At 38.1% G+C, this 17,796-nt stretch overlaps 3 protein-coding genes across 5 annotated transcripts; 2 read left to right on the top strand and 1 right to left on the bottom strand.

The window, feature by feature from the left end:
* The first annotated feature begins 3,197 nt into the window (after window positions 1–3,197).
* Window positions 3,198–8,081, top strand: si:cabz01068815.1 (solute carrier family 51 subunit beta). 3 transcript variants are annotated; one of them, XM_043245351.1, is made up of 6 exons: window positions 3,198–3,334; window positions 4,296–4,360; window positions 5,247–5,612; window positions 6,408–6,527; window positions 6,692–6,782; window positions 7,434–8,080. In XM_043245351.1, the coding sequence occupies exons 2-6, from the start codon at window positions 4,315–4,317 to the stop codon at window positions 7,807–7,809; spliced, it is 999 nt and encodes a 332-aa protein (XP_043101286.1). In that variant the 5' UTR covers window positions 3,198–3,334; window positions 4,296–4,314; the 3' UTR covers window positions 7,810–8,080. The 3 variants fall into 3 exon arrangements, with proteins under 3 accessions (XP_043101286.1, XP_043101287.1, XP_043101288.1); XM_043245352.1 differs by having other exon boundaries at window positions 3,299–3,334; window positions 4,293–4,360; window positions 7,434–8,081; XM_043245353.1 differs by lacking the exon at window positions 3,198–3,334 and adding an exon at window positions 3,370–3,453 and having other exon boundaries at window positions 7,434–8,081.
* A 415-nt stretch (window positions 8,082–8,496) lies between these two features.
* rasl12 (RAS-like, family 12) lies at window positions 8,497–14,209 on the bottom strand. Its single transcript, XM_043245354.1, has 7 exons — window positions 14,074–14,209; window positions 13,227–13,485; window positions 13,009–13,121; window positions 12,427–12,483; window positions 11,614–11,687; window positions 11,276–11,466; window positions 8,497–9,104 (listed from the first exon to the last, which is right to left on the bottom strand). The coding sequence occupies exons 3-7, from the start codon at window positions 13,118–13,120 to the stop codon at window positions 8,771–8,773; spliced, it is 768 nt and encodes a 255-aa protein (XP_043101289.1). The 5' UTR covers window position 13,121; window positions 13,227–13,485; window positions 14,074–14,209; the 3' UTR covers window positions 8,497–8,770.
* A 209-nt stretch (window positions 14,210–14,418) lies between these two features.
* kbtbd13a (kelch repeat and BTB domain containing 13a) lies at window positions 14,419–16,935 on the top strand. Its single transcript, XM_043245350.1, has one exon. The coding sequence runs from the start codon at window positions 15,154–15,156 to the stop codon at window positions 16,654–16,656; it is 1,503 nt and encodes a 500-aa protein (XP_043101285.1). The 5' UTR covers window positions 14,419–15,153; the 3' UTR covers window positions 16,657–16,935.
* Window positions 16,936–17,796: the final 861 nt, after the last annotated feature.

The raw sequence follows: 17,796 nt of genomic DNA, 5'->3' as shown, positions 1-17,796 counted from the left end.
CGTTTGCATACCGCGCTCTCCATTGGCTGATACAAGCCGTCGAGTCACGGGGCGCCGCCCCCTTTTTTATAACAGCGCTCCGGGAGCACGTTTCAGCGGACGTGCGCGCGTTAGCTTCACGAGGGAAGGAAATTGTTGCTTACGGGACTCCAGACTAGCAATTGAGAGAAGGGGCATCAGCGCAAATAACTTCTGCAGAAGTTTTGGCAGCGCTGGGGGTTTGTAAAGGTTATTAAACCCAAAGTTGCTGTTGTTTGCGTTATTACGTGCAGTAACAAATGATATTACACGTTTGTTTCTTTGCGACACACACTTGACAGAGTTCGGCAGCGTGCTAAATTTACTTTCATTAACAACAGTAACATGCAAAATCTAATTTTAGACAGAAAATGATTATACCGTTTTAACTGACCGACGACTTTAGCGATTAAAAATAGTAATGCTGCTGATGTGAGAATCTGTCGCAACTTTACTTACTTAAACTCTCACGACGGTCTATTGTGATAGTTATTTGAACGTGTGAAAATATAAATCAAAAGGTAAAAAGCGAGTGACTAGTGAGTAGCGCTGCGAGGCGATTAATCGCATCCGAAATACGTTTGTGCGCGATTACGTTCGTATAAAATGCACAACATTTTATAAATGAGGCCCCTGGGACAGTAACCTAGATTTCTGTATTGCCTAAAATAGCTAGGTGACACTACAGATCGCAGATTTAGGTGTACGTGTCGAAACTCAGGATGCTCTTGAACTGAGTCGTGGAGAGGTTGTTGTTGGTGAGGACCAGTAGAGCAAAACTTGTCAGTGGCAAAGGTTATCTGGTTTTGATGCAAATATAAGATGTTTTGTTGCACGGAGAACGTGAAAATAGTGACTTGTCCCTGTTTGTCTTTGCACTGTTTGCTCTAGTCTGCACACTTTGCACTTTATGTGGCTAAGACACTGTCTTAGGTCAATATGTGAGTTCTTTTGTATTGTGTTGTAAGTGTGACTTCATGTAGCACCGGGTCCTGGAGAAACGTCGTCTCATTTCACTACGTACTGCACAGCTATATCTAGTTTAAATGACAATAAAAAGCCACTTGACTTGACTTGACTTGGTTAGCGGAGCTGCATCTCACCTATCCCTATAGGGGTGACCCCAGACATCCTCCTCTTCATGATCTCCATAGCATTACGGCTAAGGTTGAGTTTTTGGTGGGCGCCAAACAACTGCTGTCCGAGCTCTTGCACTGGTTCTCGGCTAGGGACTGATCCGAGGCCGTGCGGAAACCTCGGTGAGGCTCAGGAATGAGATTCAGCTTGTGCTCAGGTTCAACCTTAACAGACCAGGAAGAGAGAACAATTTGTTGGCTTGCCTACCAATCACATTGCCGTTGAAGGTCTCTACTCTGGGAGGTTCAAAAAACACAAGAACTTCCTTCATGTTGGATCTTCAGCATGAGCGTGTCCTATATTCTCCAGTAGGTGGCGGGGTAAACTTTAAAAAACATTGTAAACAATCCCCTGGACCGAATTGCAGAGTTAAAGAATCAGAAGTATTGAAATTAAAAATGTAAAAATAAATGATGATGATGATGATGGACTTACAAGCAGTTGTATGGCAGGCCGTCTGAGACTGGTGAAGAGGCTGATGCTTGAGATGATGAAGAAGAATATTACTCATCAGAAAAATAAAGCTCAGCATATTAACGTTCATTTGAAAAGGAGACTAGTGCATAAGAAAGTGCTTATGCATGTACCAGATCTCGTTAGAAGTGTGCTCGGGTGACTTTGTTTTTTGAAAAATATGTCTGAAGAAGTGAAATATAAACTGACGATTTTCACTGTAAATATGCAGTTTGTTAATTACTTTAAAAAACTAAAAACTACTTTTAAAAAGTTATTGGTTTGCTTTAGGGACTCATTGAAATATAGGCTATCCAGTCGTTTGATTTCCATCATTTAATGGCATTTGGATTTAAAAAAAAAAAAAAAAAAATATATATATATATATATATATATATATATATATATATATATATATTATATATATATATATGTCATATATTTAGTCATATCTTTATACAAATGGCTAAAATGTCAATTAAAAAAATGATAATAAAAGAAGTCAAGACAACAAGTTTTCTTTCTCTTACAAAAACACCTTTTAAGATATTAGATAAACATTTTAAAGGCAGATACCGCTGTCATCATTTAGTCATATCTTTATACAAATGTTCCAGTAGGTGGCAAAAATTATAAAAAAAAAAACAAGACAACCATCCCCTGAACCAAACCACATATTTAAACATTCATAAATATTCACATTAACTAAATTTAAAAAACGATTTAATAATACTGATAAAGGTTCACTCCATGCAGGATGATGTAAATACATATTGTCTTTTAATTTTGAAATCTAATGTGCCTAATGTCTTGATAACAGACAAAAGCGCCAGGATCAAATAAAAGGTCAAAGGTCACTGTCATGCCCCAGCCGAAAATTGTTAAAAAAAAAAATTCTGTCATAATTTAGAACCAATCCTAAACTAGATTCTTAAAAATTCTCCAAGAGATTCCATTTTCACTTTAAGATTGATTAACCATAAATCCACTTTTTTAGCTATACAGAAAACATTCTTAGTGTTGTGATACTCCGTTGACAAGCGGCTTTTATCACTTCACCTCTTCAACGACGAAAGTGACACCTAGTTCGTTCACCTCTAGAGGCTCCAAGAGCTTGTTGTAAAGGAATAAAACCCACCTCTCTGTCTGTACGAGCAAACATACGAACGTGTGACGGGTTCTTGACCGACGGGTCAGCGATTGTGTCCCTCTCATCAGTATTCGACTGCGCTAACATTACAAGGCTGAGGCAAGGCTATCCAAACACCGAGCCAAAAAACGGCCTGGCATAACATAATCATTCATAAACGTGTCTAGAATGACTTTTACTTGGGCTAATTCGTTTATTGCCTGTATTTATCTCAAGTTCTTTAAAATACGGCATTTCCTGGATGACCTATTTCAGCCCTACTGTAAACGTACATATAAAAAACATCTATATATACTGTATATACATACATATATATATATATATATATATATATATATATATATATATATATATATATCAATAACTTCAGCTTCACCTAATTATGCAAAGAATATGAGCTGCTAACTCTTCCTCTCTTGATAGTGTGAAGTGCACTGTAAAAACAAAAGGAATTGCATGAGTGTATCTCCTCCCATCTGAACTTTGGAAACTCTCTGCCGCGGTTAAGCGTTCTCAACATGTGCAGTCACTTTTCCTGTCCTTCACCACGTCTGCCTCTCAAACTCCGCTCCCCAGGTGAGTTAAATTCATACACGCGTGCTTTAATAAGCATCCGTATGGATCACGCAGAAGATCTCCCATCTTAGTGTACCGTCGGGTTATTCTTGTGATAAGGAAAGCTGATAAGAATTACTGTATGTAATCTCGTCCTTTTTTTTTTTTTTTTTTTTTGCAACAATTCTTATTTTGAAATAATACTGTACTGTAACATTGTTGTGAACTGTTTTATACACTGTTGAATTGATGACTTATCTTAAGTATAATCAAAATGGCTTTACAAACGGCTTTTATTTTCAGCTTGAACTATATTAAACCAACTTAATGAAAAGTCCAACTGAATCTTGTACATGACTTTGATGAGTAAGACTAATGGAAAACGTTGCATGTGTTACAGAAAAAGCGATTTAGTTGCATGGAAAATGTACAGTAAGATTAGAATTATCTAAAAAAAAGTATTTAATGCAATTATATCAAAAGTGACATACACTGACAGATTTTAAAAATATAAAAAAATACACTATATACATACATATATAAATATATATATATATATATATATATATATATATATATATATATATATATATATATATATATATATATATATATATATGTATGTATGTATATAATATTATATATCATTTGATAGATCATTTGATATAGCTTTATATATCTTGACTAATGTGGTAAAAACGCAACAAAAATGGAAAGCAAACACTTCGTTAGATTGAGGTGGGTGGGATTCGACATCTGGTTTTTGTCAAGCCATTATATCTCATTCTCTCATTAGGAAAGCTTAAAGTATTGCAGCATGGCATCTTTATTCCAGCTGGCGTGTTCAAACATCGCACGTGTGGGAGAGAAACTCCCCGAAGTGAAAGCAGGATGCCAATGAACTTGATATGCTGATTCTGAACCTTATTGTTAACGCGTGTGAAAGTATTAACACCTCACGCTGCGTCTTGTGTTTAAGCAGACTCTGTGTTACAAGAGCGATGCTGCTGTATTGGATAACATTAGGCCTGTCCCTCACGTGGCCAGGTACGGTACACTCTTAACCTCCTAAAATTAACCGAGTGAGTCTAATGATACGAGAATAAATCCTGGCAAGACTGTGCTTCTCAAACGCATTATATAAAAGAAAACATCAATTTATCACTGGAATGGTACCCTTTCAAAAGCTACTAAAAGGTGCACTAATATATGCTTTTATCTATATCTATATTGAAAATATATAATTGAGATTTTGTTTTTGCCAATGGTTTCTATAATTCAAGCTTACTATGCTTTTTAAAAACGCAAATGTATCATATGATATGAACATACAGTCGGATTTTTTAAAGTGTGATATTAATTCTATGACAATTAAGAATGAAGTGCTACGATAAAAATAATTTAACGATGATTACCATTGTGCAAAATGGGAATTATCACAAAAAGTCCGTATATTAATTATCATAGCAAGCAGGGACATTGTGCTTAATTGCAATACATTTAACTGTAATTGAAAAAAGAACTTATAGGAATGAGAATCAGAACATGTGCTCATCTGTCAATAAAATAATGCAATGGTCCTAAAACCGGCTTAATTTTACTTGAAATAAAATATGATTTAAAATTACTCCCATTTAAAATAGAAGCGAAATGTGACCTTTTTGTGAGATTCACCCAACTGTAGACCATATAATCTCACCAAATCAAAAAAAATCAGTCAATCAATTAATCAATCAATCATATTGTTTGAATAATAAAATCAAAAATACCATTCATTCTCTTTTTCTATTATTTGTGTGATGCAATCACAATATTTCTGGTTTTAATTAATCATATGACGTATTAATTAGTATTAATAATGCAAAAATATAATATGCAAAATGCATAAAGAAAGTTAGCTATAGTATGCTAAAAGCCCGTTTTTGATTTTAAGGCACAACCAGCTTCACGCTCCACAGCACGAAGGAAGGCCTGTGTCTAGAGGACTCGTCTGAAGGAGTTGTTGAGCTGAGGGCGTGCAGTCTGGACTCTGTCCTGCAGCAGTGGACGTGGACGGACCGCTGGTTCCTGGTAAACGCAGGCACCCGGAGGTGTCTCTCTGCCGTCCACACCGGGCCTGTCCGGACGGGCGCGTGTGATTCTGGGGAACACATCAAATGGCAGTGCGAAGCTCAACAGCTCATCGGCCTGCAGAACTCTCTGGCACTGAGCACAGAGAGAGGAAAACTCAGGCTGAGCGCCGGCGGACACGACGCCTGGGAGTCTCTGGACGCGGGCAACATCTGCCACGATAAACTGAGTGAGTAGAAGCCAAAAACAACCGATCATTTGAATCACCATTATTTGTGTATTCGAATTATGTGTCTGTTCATTTCATCTGGGTTGACCTATACTCCCAGAGCTGCATTTATTTGCTAATCTATTTTACCGTTTAAAAATTAAAACAATCCTAAAATTGTTGCTCAAAAACATAAAAGAATGAAGATAAAAAGAAACATTAATATCATTTTTTGGTCTTGGTAGCATGCATGCAAGGGTCATTTTCCTATAATATGCATTTATGTTTACCTTATTTGTTCAACGACTCCTAAACGACTCATTCAACGATTCATTTCCCCCCTGTGATTGGTCGATTTCATTTAAAGGTGCAGTGCGCAATATTTAGGAGGATCAGTTGACAGAAATTCTGTATAATATATGCAATTATGTTTGAGGAAACAAAGACCTTACACGATGAAACGTTATGTTTTTATTAACTTAGAATGAGCTGTTTATATCTTCATACACCCTTGGACCCCTAAAGTCACATCATGTTTGTACAGTAGCCCTTAAAGGACAAATAGAGCCGGTTTTGTCACTATGTTGTACTTGCAAATAAAACACTGATCCAGTGATTCATAAGTAGCAATAATATTTGCAACTGCATATCAATATTCAAATAATTTAATTAATTAATTAATTATCCTGTATAGTGAGCGGGGAACTAGCCATTGGTTGCAGTTCGTAATCTCACCGCTAGACAAAATTTACACAGTGCGCTTTAAAAAGGTACCAACAATGAACTTGCGTTTTCCTTCTTCACCGATTCTCGCAGGATCCAGAAGAGAAAGTGATTCAGAGGACGATGAGTTTGACTTCGCTGAAGGGCCGCCTAAACCGAGAATGACAGAGGCGGAGATGAAGTTTTTACAGTGGTATTACCGCACAGAGGAGCGTGAGTGTGGAAAGCTTCGATTACTGTGATCTCCTGTTCGTGCATAACAGCATTTGGCCACGTATGAAATGACCTGAAGGACTCGGATGCTGCTGTGAAAAAGGCGTGCGCTTGCATTACGTTAATGCTCACGAACGGTTCGATGCTGTTCTTTTGTTTAACAGAGACATCGTGGAAGTTTGGCATGCTGGCGTTTGCTTTTCTGGGTCTTCTGATGGGTGCCATGCTGTTGGTCATAGGCATGATGGCTAATAGGTTAGTGACGCACACAAGTTTTTTTTATAGATTTATAGTAAAATAATACACCTTTAATAACTCTCCTAGCACATTATTTAGGTTCAGCAGAGAACAACTAAATACGTTCCTATTTCCTATACAATACCATTTCCACAATTATCTGCCATTGAGCGCGGGAGGCATTAAAACACCACCCCCAACGATGCAAAAATGATCTTTGCATCCTCGCATCCATGTTTTCGGGTCAAAACACATTTACCCTAATGCATTTTTGCCTTGTGCAGCTCCAACTCCATTTTTACGGCTTTAAAAATGCTGGGTAAAATATGGACAAACCCAGCTATTGTTATTGTTTTGACCCAGGGGTCGAGTCACTGCTCAGTAGGCTGGGTTAAACATTTAACAAACTGCTAGTGGAAAACAACTCAATCGATGACTCTTTTGCACCAGTCATTAGACATTTCAGTGTTTTTTTTATAATAGGTTTATGAGCAGGGTCCTGGGTCATATATAGCACCCGTGCACATTTCTGGAGAATAAATCCAAAATGCTTCAAGTTATAAAGCCTATTTAGTTCTAACTTTATTTTTTAAAGCGTTAGACAGACCTGGGAGGACAATTAGATACGTGGGATGTATAACATAATTTCCATTTCCGCCTCCCATACAGGAATAGGAAGCAAATAGCCAAATACAAAGCGGCTTCGAAATTCACAGAAGCGAAACCCGAAACAGAGAAACTGCAGGTCATTGTCCCCGATGAGGTCGCAGAGGTCAAGGAGGAGAAAAGCCATTTCACCCCATCTGAACACATCTCCACCAACAACAGCCACAGGGGCTGGGAAGAGCCTTCATACGACAGCGCGGCCTCAGAGGGACTGAAGCCCGGAGAAATTGTGGTGACCTGGAAGGACGGGAACGTGTCTACTCTGTATCCTGAACCTGCCGAGGAAGGACAAGCGGAAGAGGACGTCCACAACACAGATGAAGAGACGCTGTCCCAAATCCCCCAAGTAATAGCTTCGTCTGAGGCGATTGCGTTTTAATTTAGTCCTACTGTTCGTTTGTTTCGATGGAAATTTCTTTTACATTTGCATTGGCAGCCCAGAGTTCTTTCTTAAATGTTTTGGAAGAAATTATATAACAAACAGTTACTAATGCTGATAATATTAATGTTTTGCTGTATTTTGATCAAATAAATGTTCTCTTGGTGACATTAAACATTTTTTTTATAATAACTTTTGGCTGCCATTATTATTACACATGGTTTTACTAGCCCTATATATATATATATATATATATATATATATATATATATATATATATATATATATAACCATATATATATTTTATATATATACATAATATTTTCACTCACATATTAATTTGTATAGTTTATGTTTCGAAAGATACGTTACTGTTTGTTATATAAAACATGTATAAAATGTACATCCAAACTGGTCATGAACTAACTTTTTCTAAACCATAACTAATTGTATGAAACATTAATATGGATTAAATCAAATATTTACATTCTCAATTTATATCTCTCACTTGTTGTCATGTGATGCACTACAACACACACGGTCATTTCAATGTTTAATCAACACTAACATTACTTTTTATCAGTTTAAAATAAAAATAAAGGTGTTTATTTTGACTCTTTCTTTGGTATTCTGCGCATGATTAGGTTTTGTGTTTTGATGTGTATAAAAAATAAACGACCAAGTTGATTCTCTGAAATTAATATATTACGTGGAAAGTATAAATACAAGTATAATTCCGGTGCAAAAAACAGTGATCACCAATTAAAACAGAATAATCATCCATGATATATTTAGCATATTTAGTTCATTCTCATAGTTACCGCTTTCTCAGGCAATGTGAGAGATGCTGAAATTCTTCAGATCCTGTTAGTTTTAATTCCAAATGAGCTGATACGACATAAAAAAAACGAGCATCGGTTCTTGTAGATCCTCTAGAGTGTCAGAAGAGGGCATCCTCGCATCAGAAGATCTTGAAGCCCTTGAGCAGCGTGAGCGTGGGGGCTCTGCGTTTGCTCTGAGCTCTCGAGGATTTCACCGTAACCAGCTTTGCGGTGGCCGGGGCGGGCAGCTCTTTATAGCAGGCGGTGAGCGGAGGAGCGGAGGAGAGGCTGATGGCAGACTTGTCTTCGCTGATGAAGAGCGGACGGATGCTCTTCTCTGTCTCTCGCCTCACTTCCCGAACGGCTTCGTGAAAGATGTGCTGAACGGACAGAAAGTCAGAGCAGGCGGAAACTTCGAAGAACTGGCAACCGAAGCGCAAGGCCAGAGCTGCACCGTCTGCCTTGCTCACCTGTCTAAAAAAAAGATGCATTGTAAAAGGTTTAAAACATCGCTTAGAAATGAAAATGATATATATATAGACAATATTACGTAATTGTTGTAAATGAGCTTTTTATGCAGCGTGCAACTAAGCTGTAAGCGAATTAAAACATCCTGCAAAGCTTTAAATGTGAAAACGAACAAATGTATAACGTCATTGTCTCTCAAAAGAAAGAGTCGAATCATTGAAATTAGTCGTTTTTTTTAAATGAGTTCCAAGCCGTTTCATGTTGACGTCAAAATGAAACATATTGTCCACCCACTTGTTGGTTATTGATGTGATTGAAAATGTAAATTCATCCTTTGCCACTAGGTGCCACTTTTGGAGCTGTAAAAGCTTGCAAACGCTGCTTTAAATGAAATCGACCGATCACCGGAGGGGTTCGGAAAAATTAATAATTGAACGAATTGGAGTCATTTAAAAAAATATTGCATTTTATAAGAAAATGAAAGTGTTTTTTGACCTTGCATGCATGTCAACCTGTTGTTTGGGATTCCCAAAAAACAAAATATGAACCTTTCATAACCCATAAAATGGGCACTTATATAAAAACAGTAATAATAAAAACAGTTTCTCGAGCAAATCAGTGCATTATGATCTCTGAAAGATTACTTGACACTAAAGCCTGAAGTAGTGATGCTGAAAGTTCAGATTTGATCACAGGAATAAAAAAAAAAAAAAAAAAAAATAATAATAAAATAAACAAATATATATATATATATATATATATATATAGAGAGAGAGAGAGAGAGAGAGAGAGAGAGAGAGAGAGAAGAGAGATGTTTTAGATTATAATAATATTTCTCAACATTACTGCTTTTATTATATTTTATATCAAATAAATGCAACCTTGGTAAGCATAAGAGAATTGTCAGAGAAGTTTAAGACTAAATACTAAAAAGAAATAGCAGAAAAATAGATAAAAACAAAACAATCCAAATTTAAAAAAAAATTGTGCACACAATAACTACAGCCTTAAGTAAAATTGCACAATAAAGAGTTAAAGACACTCTGTAATATAATAGGAATGGCACAACGAAAAAAACGGGATGAGCAGTTAAAGCTTTTATGTCAAGAGCAGCTGGCAAAGAAGCACACGTAATTCTGCGGTTACATAAATAGATAGATTTGATCGAGTCCAGCTGTATTATGGTCATTTTAAGTATGATACTGCATAAATCCTGCACTGTGTTTGCGTAATGAAAGGAAAACATAAAGGCGATAAATGGTCCTTTCCTGGACCAATCAAATCCTTACTTAAACATTTTAGGGTCGTGAAAAACTGAAATCTAAATAACTTGCGGTGGTACTGAGCGTAATTGTTGTAATTATAGCCAGTCACAGGTCGTATGTTCTTCCAGTTAAACTAACAAAAGGACATTCATGCAACTATGTAAATGTACTATTTCCTGCTATGCTTGGTTAGTGTTTTGGCTGTCGCACACTCTGTCGCAGGAAATTTGGCTGTTTAAGATTCACGCTTAAAGGAATAGTTCACCCTGGAATTAACATTTGACAGAATGAGAGTCCAAACAGCTGATAAAAACATCACGATAATCCACGACGCTCTAATAAACTAATCCATCAAGACTTTTCAACTTCGACTACACTTGCTTCCAAATATCAGTCCTCTATTGTTTCCTCCAGAGAAAAAGTTGTCTCGTCAGAATCGAGAGAGAAATACGCGCGGCTCAAGCGTGTGAAAATAATCTCAAATAGTCCTAAACAAATATGACGGCGGATTTTGATGCGAGAGGACAATGCTTGCAGCTTTTTCACTGGAAAAAGCGATATTATGGATTATGAATGTGTGTTTTTTTTTAACAGTTTAAAGTTACAAGAACCATATAATCCATATAATGATGGATTTGTTTCTTACAAACACGCAGCTTTTCAATTTACAGGACATTAACTGATGGACTGGGGTGGTGTGGATTACGTCTGGAATATTGTGATGTTTTTAGCAGCTTTTTGGACTCTTTTTCTGACGGCACCCATTCACTGCACAGGCTCCATCGGTGAGCAAGCGATGCATGCTAAATTTCATCTAATTTCACCTATTTTCGGATGTCTTGAGAGGGAATAAATTTCAATTAAGTTTTCAAGTTATAATTGAAATGTAATAAAAAAGGATGCTTAATTCACCTGTATCTCTCCATGTCCACCTTGTTCCCTAAAAGAACGACAGGAGCCTCTGGCTGCAGGCCTTTTGAGTACAGAGTCACTGTCTCCAAGTAACGCCGGCAGGCCTCAAAGCTGTTCCGGTTGTCAATGCTGTACACAATGATGAAGGCATTGGCCCAGCCTAAATAGCGCTCACAGTTGACTGGTCCATCCTGATTTAAATAAAGACGGATTTGTTCGCATGCCGTAAAGCTGCCGAGGTTATGCAACAAACTTCCATTACGAGAAAGTAAAACATCCACCTTTATGAAACGATCAAATCTGCACTAAGAAGCGTATCATTAAAGGACAATCGTTACCTGATCAGCCGTGTCCATCACTTTAACCAGAACGGGCTGCTGGTCTACAACCTCTTCTGAAGAATAGGTATCTTCTGAATATGAAAAGGTGTTTATTTAGACTAAGTGGCATTCACAGAAACACTGCGCTTCAGATTAAGTCACATGACAGTTGCATGCCTCTCTTTTCATTCACTCCTCCCCCAAAAAAAGACGATCTCATTTCCTGACATCCATGCGCGTTTTATAATTCGTTCGATTAATATTTTCTAGAACGATTTCTTGAAAAACATTCATTTGAACAAAACGTGATATGACTACAAAGGACACATTGAAGAAAGAAATATATGGTGGGTCGGAAAAGGACTCACGACGCGAGTTTTAAAGTGGTTTGGCAAAGACAAAGTCAAAAGTCAAGCTTGTCATTTCAGTAAAGTAAAAACTGTCGGTATAAGCCTCGGCTTTTCATCTTCTGCCAAGGGAAAAAAAACATGGGAATGAAAACGAAGGCTTTTATGTCTCCCAGTAAAATCCTTTTAGGTTTTAAAGCCAGCCATCTATGCATCCGAGTCGCCCTTAATTATATCTGTATGAAACTAAACAGTCCTGAAGTTAATGCTTGAGTAAGGTAAAAATAATCTGCATGATTGACTGATTGATTTTTTTTTTAAAACCATAATCACCATAGACATGGAGGAGAGTGTCTTCTTCTACAGTATACCCAGATGTTCGGTCGTTCATTACCGTTTTTTTTTTTGTTAAACTTTCATCTTTAAACTCCCCTCGATATTTGGTTACATCCTCTGTGACGACAGTAAAAGACGGGAAACTCACCGAGGTTTGGGTCATATTCACTGATGAAGCGCTTCGTGAGGAATTTCACTGTAAGTGCTGCGGGGGACAGACAAACTTCCTGTAAGTCTAAGTTCAATTACGTAAGAGAGAGCATCCCAAACGGGATAATGGGACACTTTTAGCTTTTTCAAAGCATTTTACTTAAAAACAAATCTCAGTATGGGGAAAGGAAATCCATATCATATCATCGGCATATAACAGAACAGCATTCATTAATAAAATCACTACCAACAGATGCAGTCGGTTAAGATCGAATACAATAATTCAGATACAACTGAATACGAATACATGCAGGAAAATGCCAAATTCAAAACAACTTGCAATGCATAACAATAGCATAACATTCTTTAATAAAAGCTAATGCAATGCTTAACAGATACAGTCCGTTAAATTCTGACGCAATAATTTAGATGCAACAGGATAAGAATATAAGAAAATAAAAATTTACAATGCATTAATTTTGTCCCTGCTACCCAAAAATTTTTATGCACTGCACACACTAAGGAAATGTCATGACCAAAGCATAATAAACTCTATTTGTTATTAAAAACGCGGCATTACCTGACTTTCCAGATCCCATAGCTCCCAAGATCACTATGTTACATTCCGAGGGCTCATGCTCTGGGACTGTGACAATGTTGCAAGTTCTTGCCTTCCCAAACATCAGAGACATTCTGTAGACGGGGCGAGATAGAAGAATGAACGCACCAGAAGGCAAATCCGACTCAAACAGCCCGTCAGAGACAGTGCAAAGGTGCTTTGATCTCCACAGTTCATACCTGGATGATGCTGACGCCCGATACTCACCAGCTGCAGGACAGCTGGACAGCCTTACACTTCAGCAGAAACGACATGTCCACAACCGCAGAAGACTCAGACGCACGTCTGTCCGAGATTGCTAGACTGCTTTCTTATTTTTTCCCAGGGCATCAGAGGCGGCTTGCGCTCGGAGGGGATGTGGAGAGAGGGGAAGGAGCAGGGAAATGCTGCGATATTCTGGTTCGGTGGGCTGGGGCACACTAACAGTGGATCCGCCTCCTGTGAACATAAAAAGAAAGCCCATACTGTACAAGATTGAATCAACCCCCTTCCCTTCACCCATTATTCAATAACTTCAGAGAGGACTTTGCAGAGGGATTTTTTTTGACGCTCATAACATAACGACTTAAAGGCTTTTTAAACAAAACACTGAAAATTAGTCATTTGTAATGTTCCAGTTAAATGGTAAATAAGAACAGCATTTAGTTAAGTCAAACATTTAGCAGTAAATGGTCCCAAATGAAAGAAAAGTGCTCGCTATATTGTTCCCATGGTTACACAATAGACAACAGAACATTTTGTGGATAAAAAAACAACAACTTTTTTTGTAAGTTTTGTTTTTTACTGTAATAAAAGGCCCAAATGTATATAAAAAAATTTAAATAAATAAAAAATTTCTTATACAATTAATTCGACGGCTCGTTAAACTGTCGAAGTTTAGTAAGTTTAGTAACTGGCGGCGTTTAGTAATTTTGGTCAAGATCGATCGTTATCAAACATGATAATTAACGTTTGTCGACAAACTGTGGAATTTTTTAATCCTCTTTGAACAGCAAATAAACATTGCCATTGTTATGGGTTACTTACCGTCACGTTGCTCCAAGTTTCTTCGGTTAGACATAAAAGAAGATATTTTCTATATTGTTTGTTGCCAAAAATCAATGGTTAGCCATACCATGATAGTCAGTTTCAACTAGGAACTGTTTATTTCTTTTCTAAATGTTTTATTCACCAATTTGTTGCCGAAAAATCAGCCGCGGCCATTTCAAAAAGTCTAGTTTCCGGTCTCATCCGCGTCTAGCTATCTTTAGCTGTACATAACGGTTTGTTTTGCTGCTTGATATTGAAAATGAGTCCGTCTAAAACCAAACTGGTTTGTAGTGCACTGTTTCCTCACATTGTTATTCTGCTCCTTATTTACCTATGAAGCGGAAGTTTCAGCCATATGCTTATATACAAAAGTGGGTAAAAGCACCTTTCTAACAACTATTAAATTAAACGTTAGGGGAGTTAATCAGTGTTGCAAGTATTTTAAAAGTTGAGGTTAAATGACTTACTCATAGTGCGAAAGACATGGCCTATTTAAAGTAGCATTTCTAAAACATTTATAATATTTTTCCATATACATTTTATAATATGTATATCATTTGGAGCCACAATATAACAAATAAATGGTCTACTGTCTGAAATCTGTACTACTATGCTTTTGAAGGTATCCCCCACTTGCAGTAGAACTATGTCTTTTTATTTCAATTCAGATTTTATTTTGAGCGCTCACATGTTCACCTGGAATGCTGACCCACAACAAAGACCGACCCTTACAGGCATACCATTGTTACAGCTTTAGGCATTTCACCTGCTCATCAAAAGGAGAAGATGAAATGTTCAGCCTGCTTTTAATGCCTGCCAAGAACAAAAGGTAATAAATAACCATGATGACGGCTGCCCTCTACAGCAATGGCTATCTGCCACTGCTTTGCTAGCAGCATAATGCCGCCACGCTTTTCACTTCTATGTATAGCCGGTTCTATTCTTGTAGTTGTTAGGAGTAATACAAACACTACACACTCGCTCAGACGCATCTGCCTTGCTTTAGAAGACATCATGGACATTCAGTGGTACGGTTAACGTCTTCAGAGACAGGCTTGACTTTTCAGAAGTGGGAAAATGACAGGAGGTAACTTGATGGAAACGAGCAGCTGTGCCGGCTCAGAGGTCGACGCGAGGAAGTCGCATCACCAGCCGACGGCCTCCGCGAGAACAATGGTGAAAGTGAGATGTGGCGAAAGTCTTTTTACGTTGGACAGGAGCCTCCTGGAGCAGCACTGTGAATACTTTCGAGCCCTTTTCCAATCTGGGATGAGGGAATGCACGGAGGACGAGATTTGTCTTCAGGTGCCGAGCGCTCGTGGCTTCCTGGTGGCCCTCCGAGTGATACACGGCGAAAGACCCATGTTGAGCGCCGACGAAATTGTTGACGCCATCCAATGTGCCGCGTTCCTTCAGATAGAGCTTTTAACCGAGCATCTCACAGATGTTATCGATTCAGACAACTGTCTTCTAATGTATCACACAGCGGCCACTTTTGGCTTATTGAAGCTTTTCGAAAGCGCAGCTTTGTTCGTTCGCGACATGTACGCGGACCTCAAAGAAGACGCAAAGTGCCTGCCGGAGGATTTGATTGAATATGTGGAGTGTCTTGTTCCTAGCACATACGTCACAGTCGGCTCCCATTCGCCAACCATCAAGCTACTGCAGGACTTCATGAGGACCGTTTGCTACCTCGATGAGGATGAGAAAGACTGGAAGGTTCTTACTCACCTGCCTCTCAACGCCAGCACAACCATGGCAGGAGTTACGGTTTTAGACAACAAGCTCTACATTGTCGGAGGAGTTTACGACATTTCCAATAAAGTTGTTGATTCCGGTTTTTGCTACGATGTTTCTACAGACACTTGGAGCACATTTTCCAGCCCTCAGCAACTTCGCTACAACTGTACTTTGGTAGGCCACGTGGGCGACCTTTATGTCATCGGCGGAGAGTTTGAGAAGACCGTAATGTCCTCTGTGGAGAGGTACAAAGTCTCTTCGGACACCTGGAGCTTCGCTGCTCATCTTCCAAGACCTGCGTCCACCGTGGCCTGCGCCAAAGCCATGAGAAGACTTTTCATCTGCCTTTGGAAGCCTAAAGACGCTACTGAGATTTACGAGTACGTCGCAAGCAAAGACGAATGGGTGTTAATCACGAAACTCGTTCGGCATCAAAGTTACGGACACTGCATGGTGGCCCACAGGGACAATCTGTACCTCGTGAGGAATGGCCCATCTGATGATTTTCTGAGATGCGTGATGGACTGTTACAACCTGACCTCGGGTCAGTGGACGGCCATGCCCGGGCAGTACGAGAACAGTAAGGGGGCTTTGTTTACCGCGGTGGTGCGAGGCAACTCTGTGTTCACGGTGAACCGCAGAGCGACGGTGGAATACGCCATCGAGGACAATAAATGGAGAACAAAAAAACAAATGACTGGATTTCCAAGAGTCGGCTCCATGTGGACGTCCCTCTTGAGACTGCCAAAGCAAAGCAGACTGCTTTTACAAAAGAAAGATAATGGAGTCGAGATCTTCTCTGGCCTCAACTCAAGTGCTTCTGTACATTGTGTCGATTGAGTTTATTTATAATAGCGATAATATTTACGCAACGACGGATTCCTACAATTTCAGCTAATTTGATATTAGTTCAATGCCTCTAATATTTTAAGGCACTGCTCAAAAGTTGAATGCAAGACATAAAAGCTCATAATTAATTCTTAAGACTCTAAATTTTCAGAGGAATTATCCTCACATAATATTTGATATCCTGACCTTTTGAATACTTACACCTTGTACTGGACATCCAATAAATTTTCAAAAATTACTTTACTTTCTTTTTTTCTGTGCAATACTGTTCAAAAGTATCTTGTGCTCATTTATTTGATCAAAAATACAATAAAAAAAATGTAATATTGTACATTTTTATTATCATTTAAAATAGCTGTTTTCTATTTTAAAATATTTTAAAATCGAATAAATTTTTAATTAGCATTTATAACATTTATTTGAAAAAGACAAACGTCACCTTTTAAATGTTACTTTTAGTGCGGTCAAACAATTCATCGCATCCAAAATAAAAGGTTTTGTAACATACGTGTGTGTAATGCGTGTTTATTATGTATATGCATGCATGTATATATTTAAGAAATGTTTTCTGTTCATAAATATATACTGTACACGTATATACATAATAAATATACACAGTTACCAAACATTATGTAAATAAACGTTTATTAACGATTAATCATTTGATAGCACTAGTTACGTTTGATCAGTTTAATGCAAAAACTTTTGAGAGGTTGTTAACATATTTGGAAATAAATGATGGCTATCAGTAATTCTTTATGCAGTATCTTTACAAACCTACATTGCCATGGCAACGTAAGACCAAAGTACAGAAACATTTCCTGTTTTTATATCAATCACGCCATCTGTAAAACTCAATCCCTGGTGTACCCATACCAGAAGCGCCGGGGTCAGATAAGGCCTCAAGAACCTTGAAGACTGTGAGAAAAAAAGTTTAAGATCAGCTGGGAGGAGAAACACGATCATCAGAAACGATACTTTATTCATACAATCATTTATGACCTCATAAACCGGCAAGAGCGTAAACCAGCGCGGCGACTCGTTGACTGTTCAAACGCTCAAATCATATCCAGACATTCCTGCAAGCTTTCGTAACTATTGTAGAAGGTCCGCTCATTACATGGGAACCTG

The sequence above is a fragment of the Puntigrus tetrazona genome, chromosome 7 (genome assembly GCF_018831695.1).
Source record: "Puntigrus tetrazona isolate hp1 chromosome 7, ASM1883169v1, whole genome shotgun sequence".
Lineage (NCBI taxonomy): Eukaryota > Metazoa > Chordata > Actinopteri > Cypriniformes > Cyprinidae > Puntigrus > Puntigrus tetrazona.
This window is presented reverse-complemented; position numbering and strand designations above follow the sequence as displayed.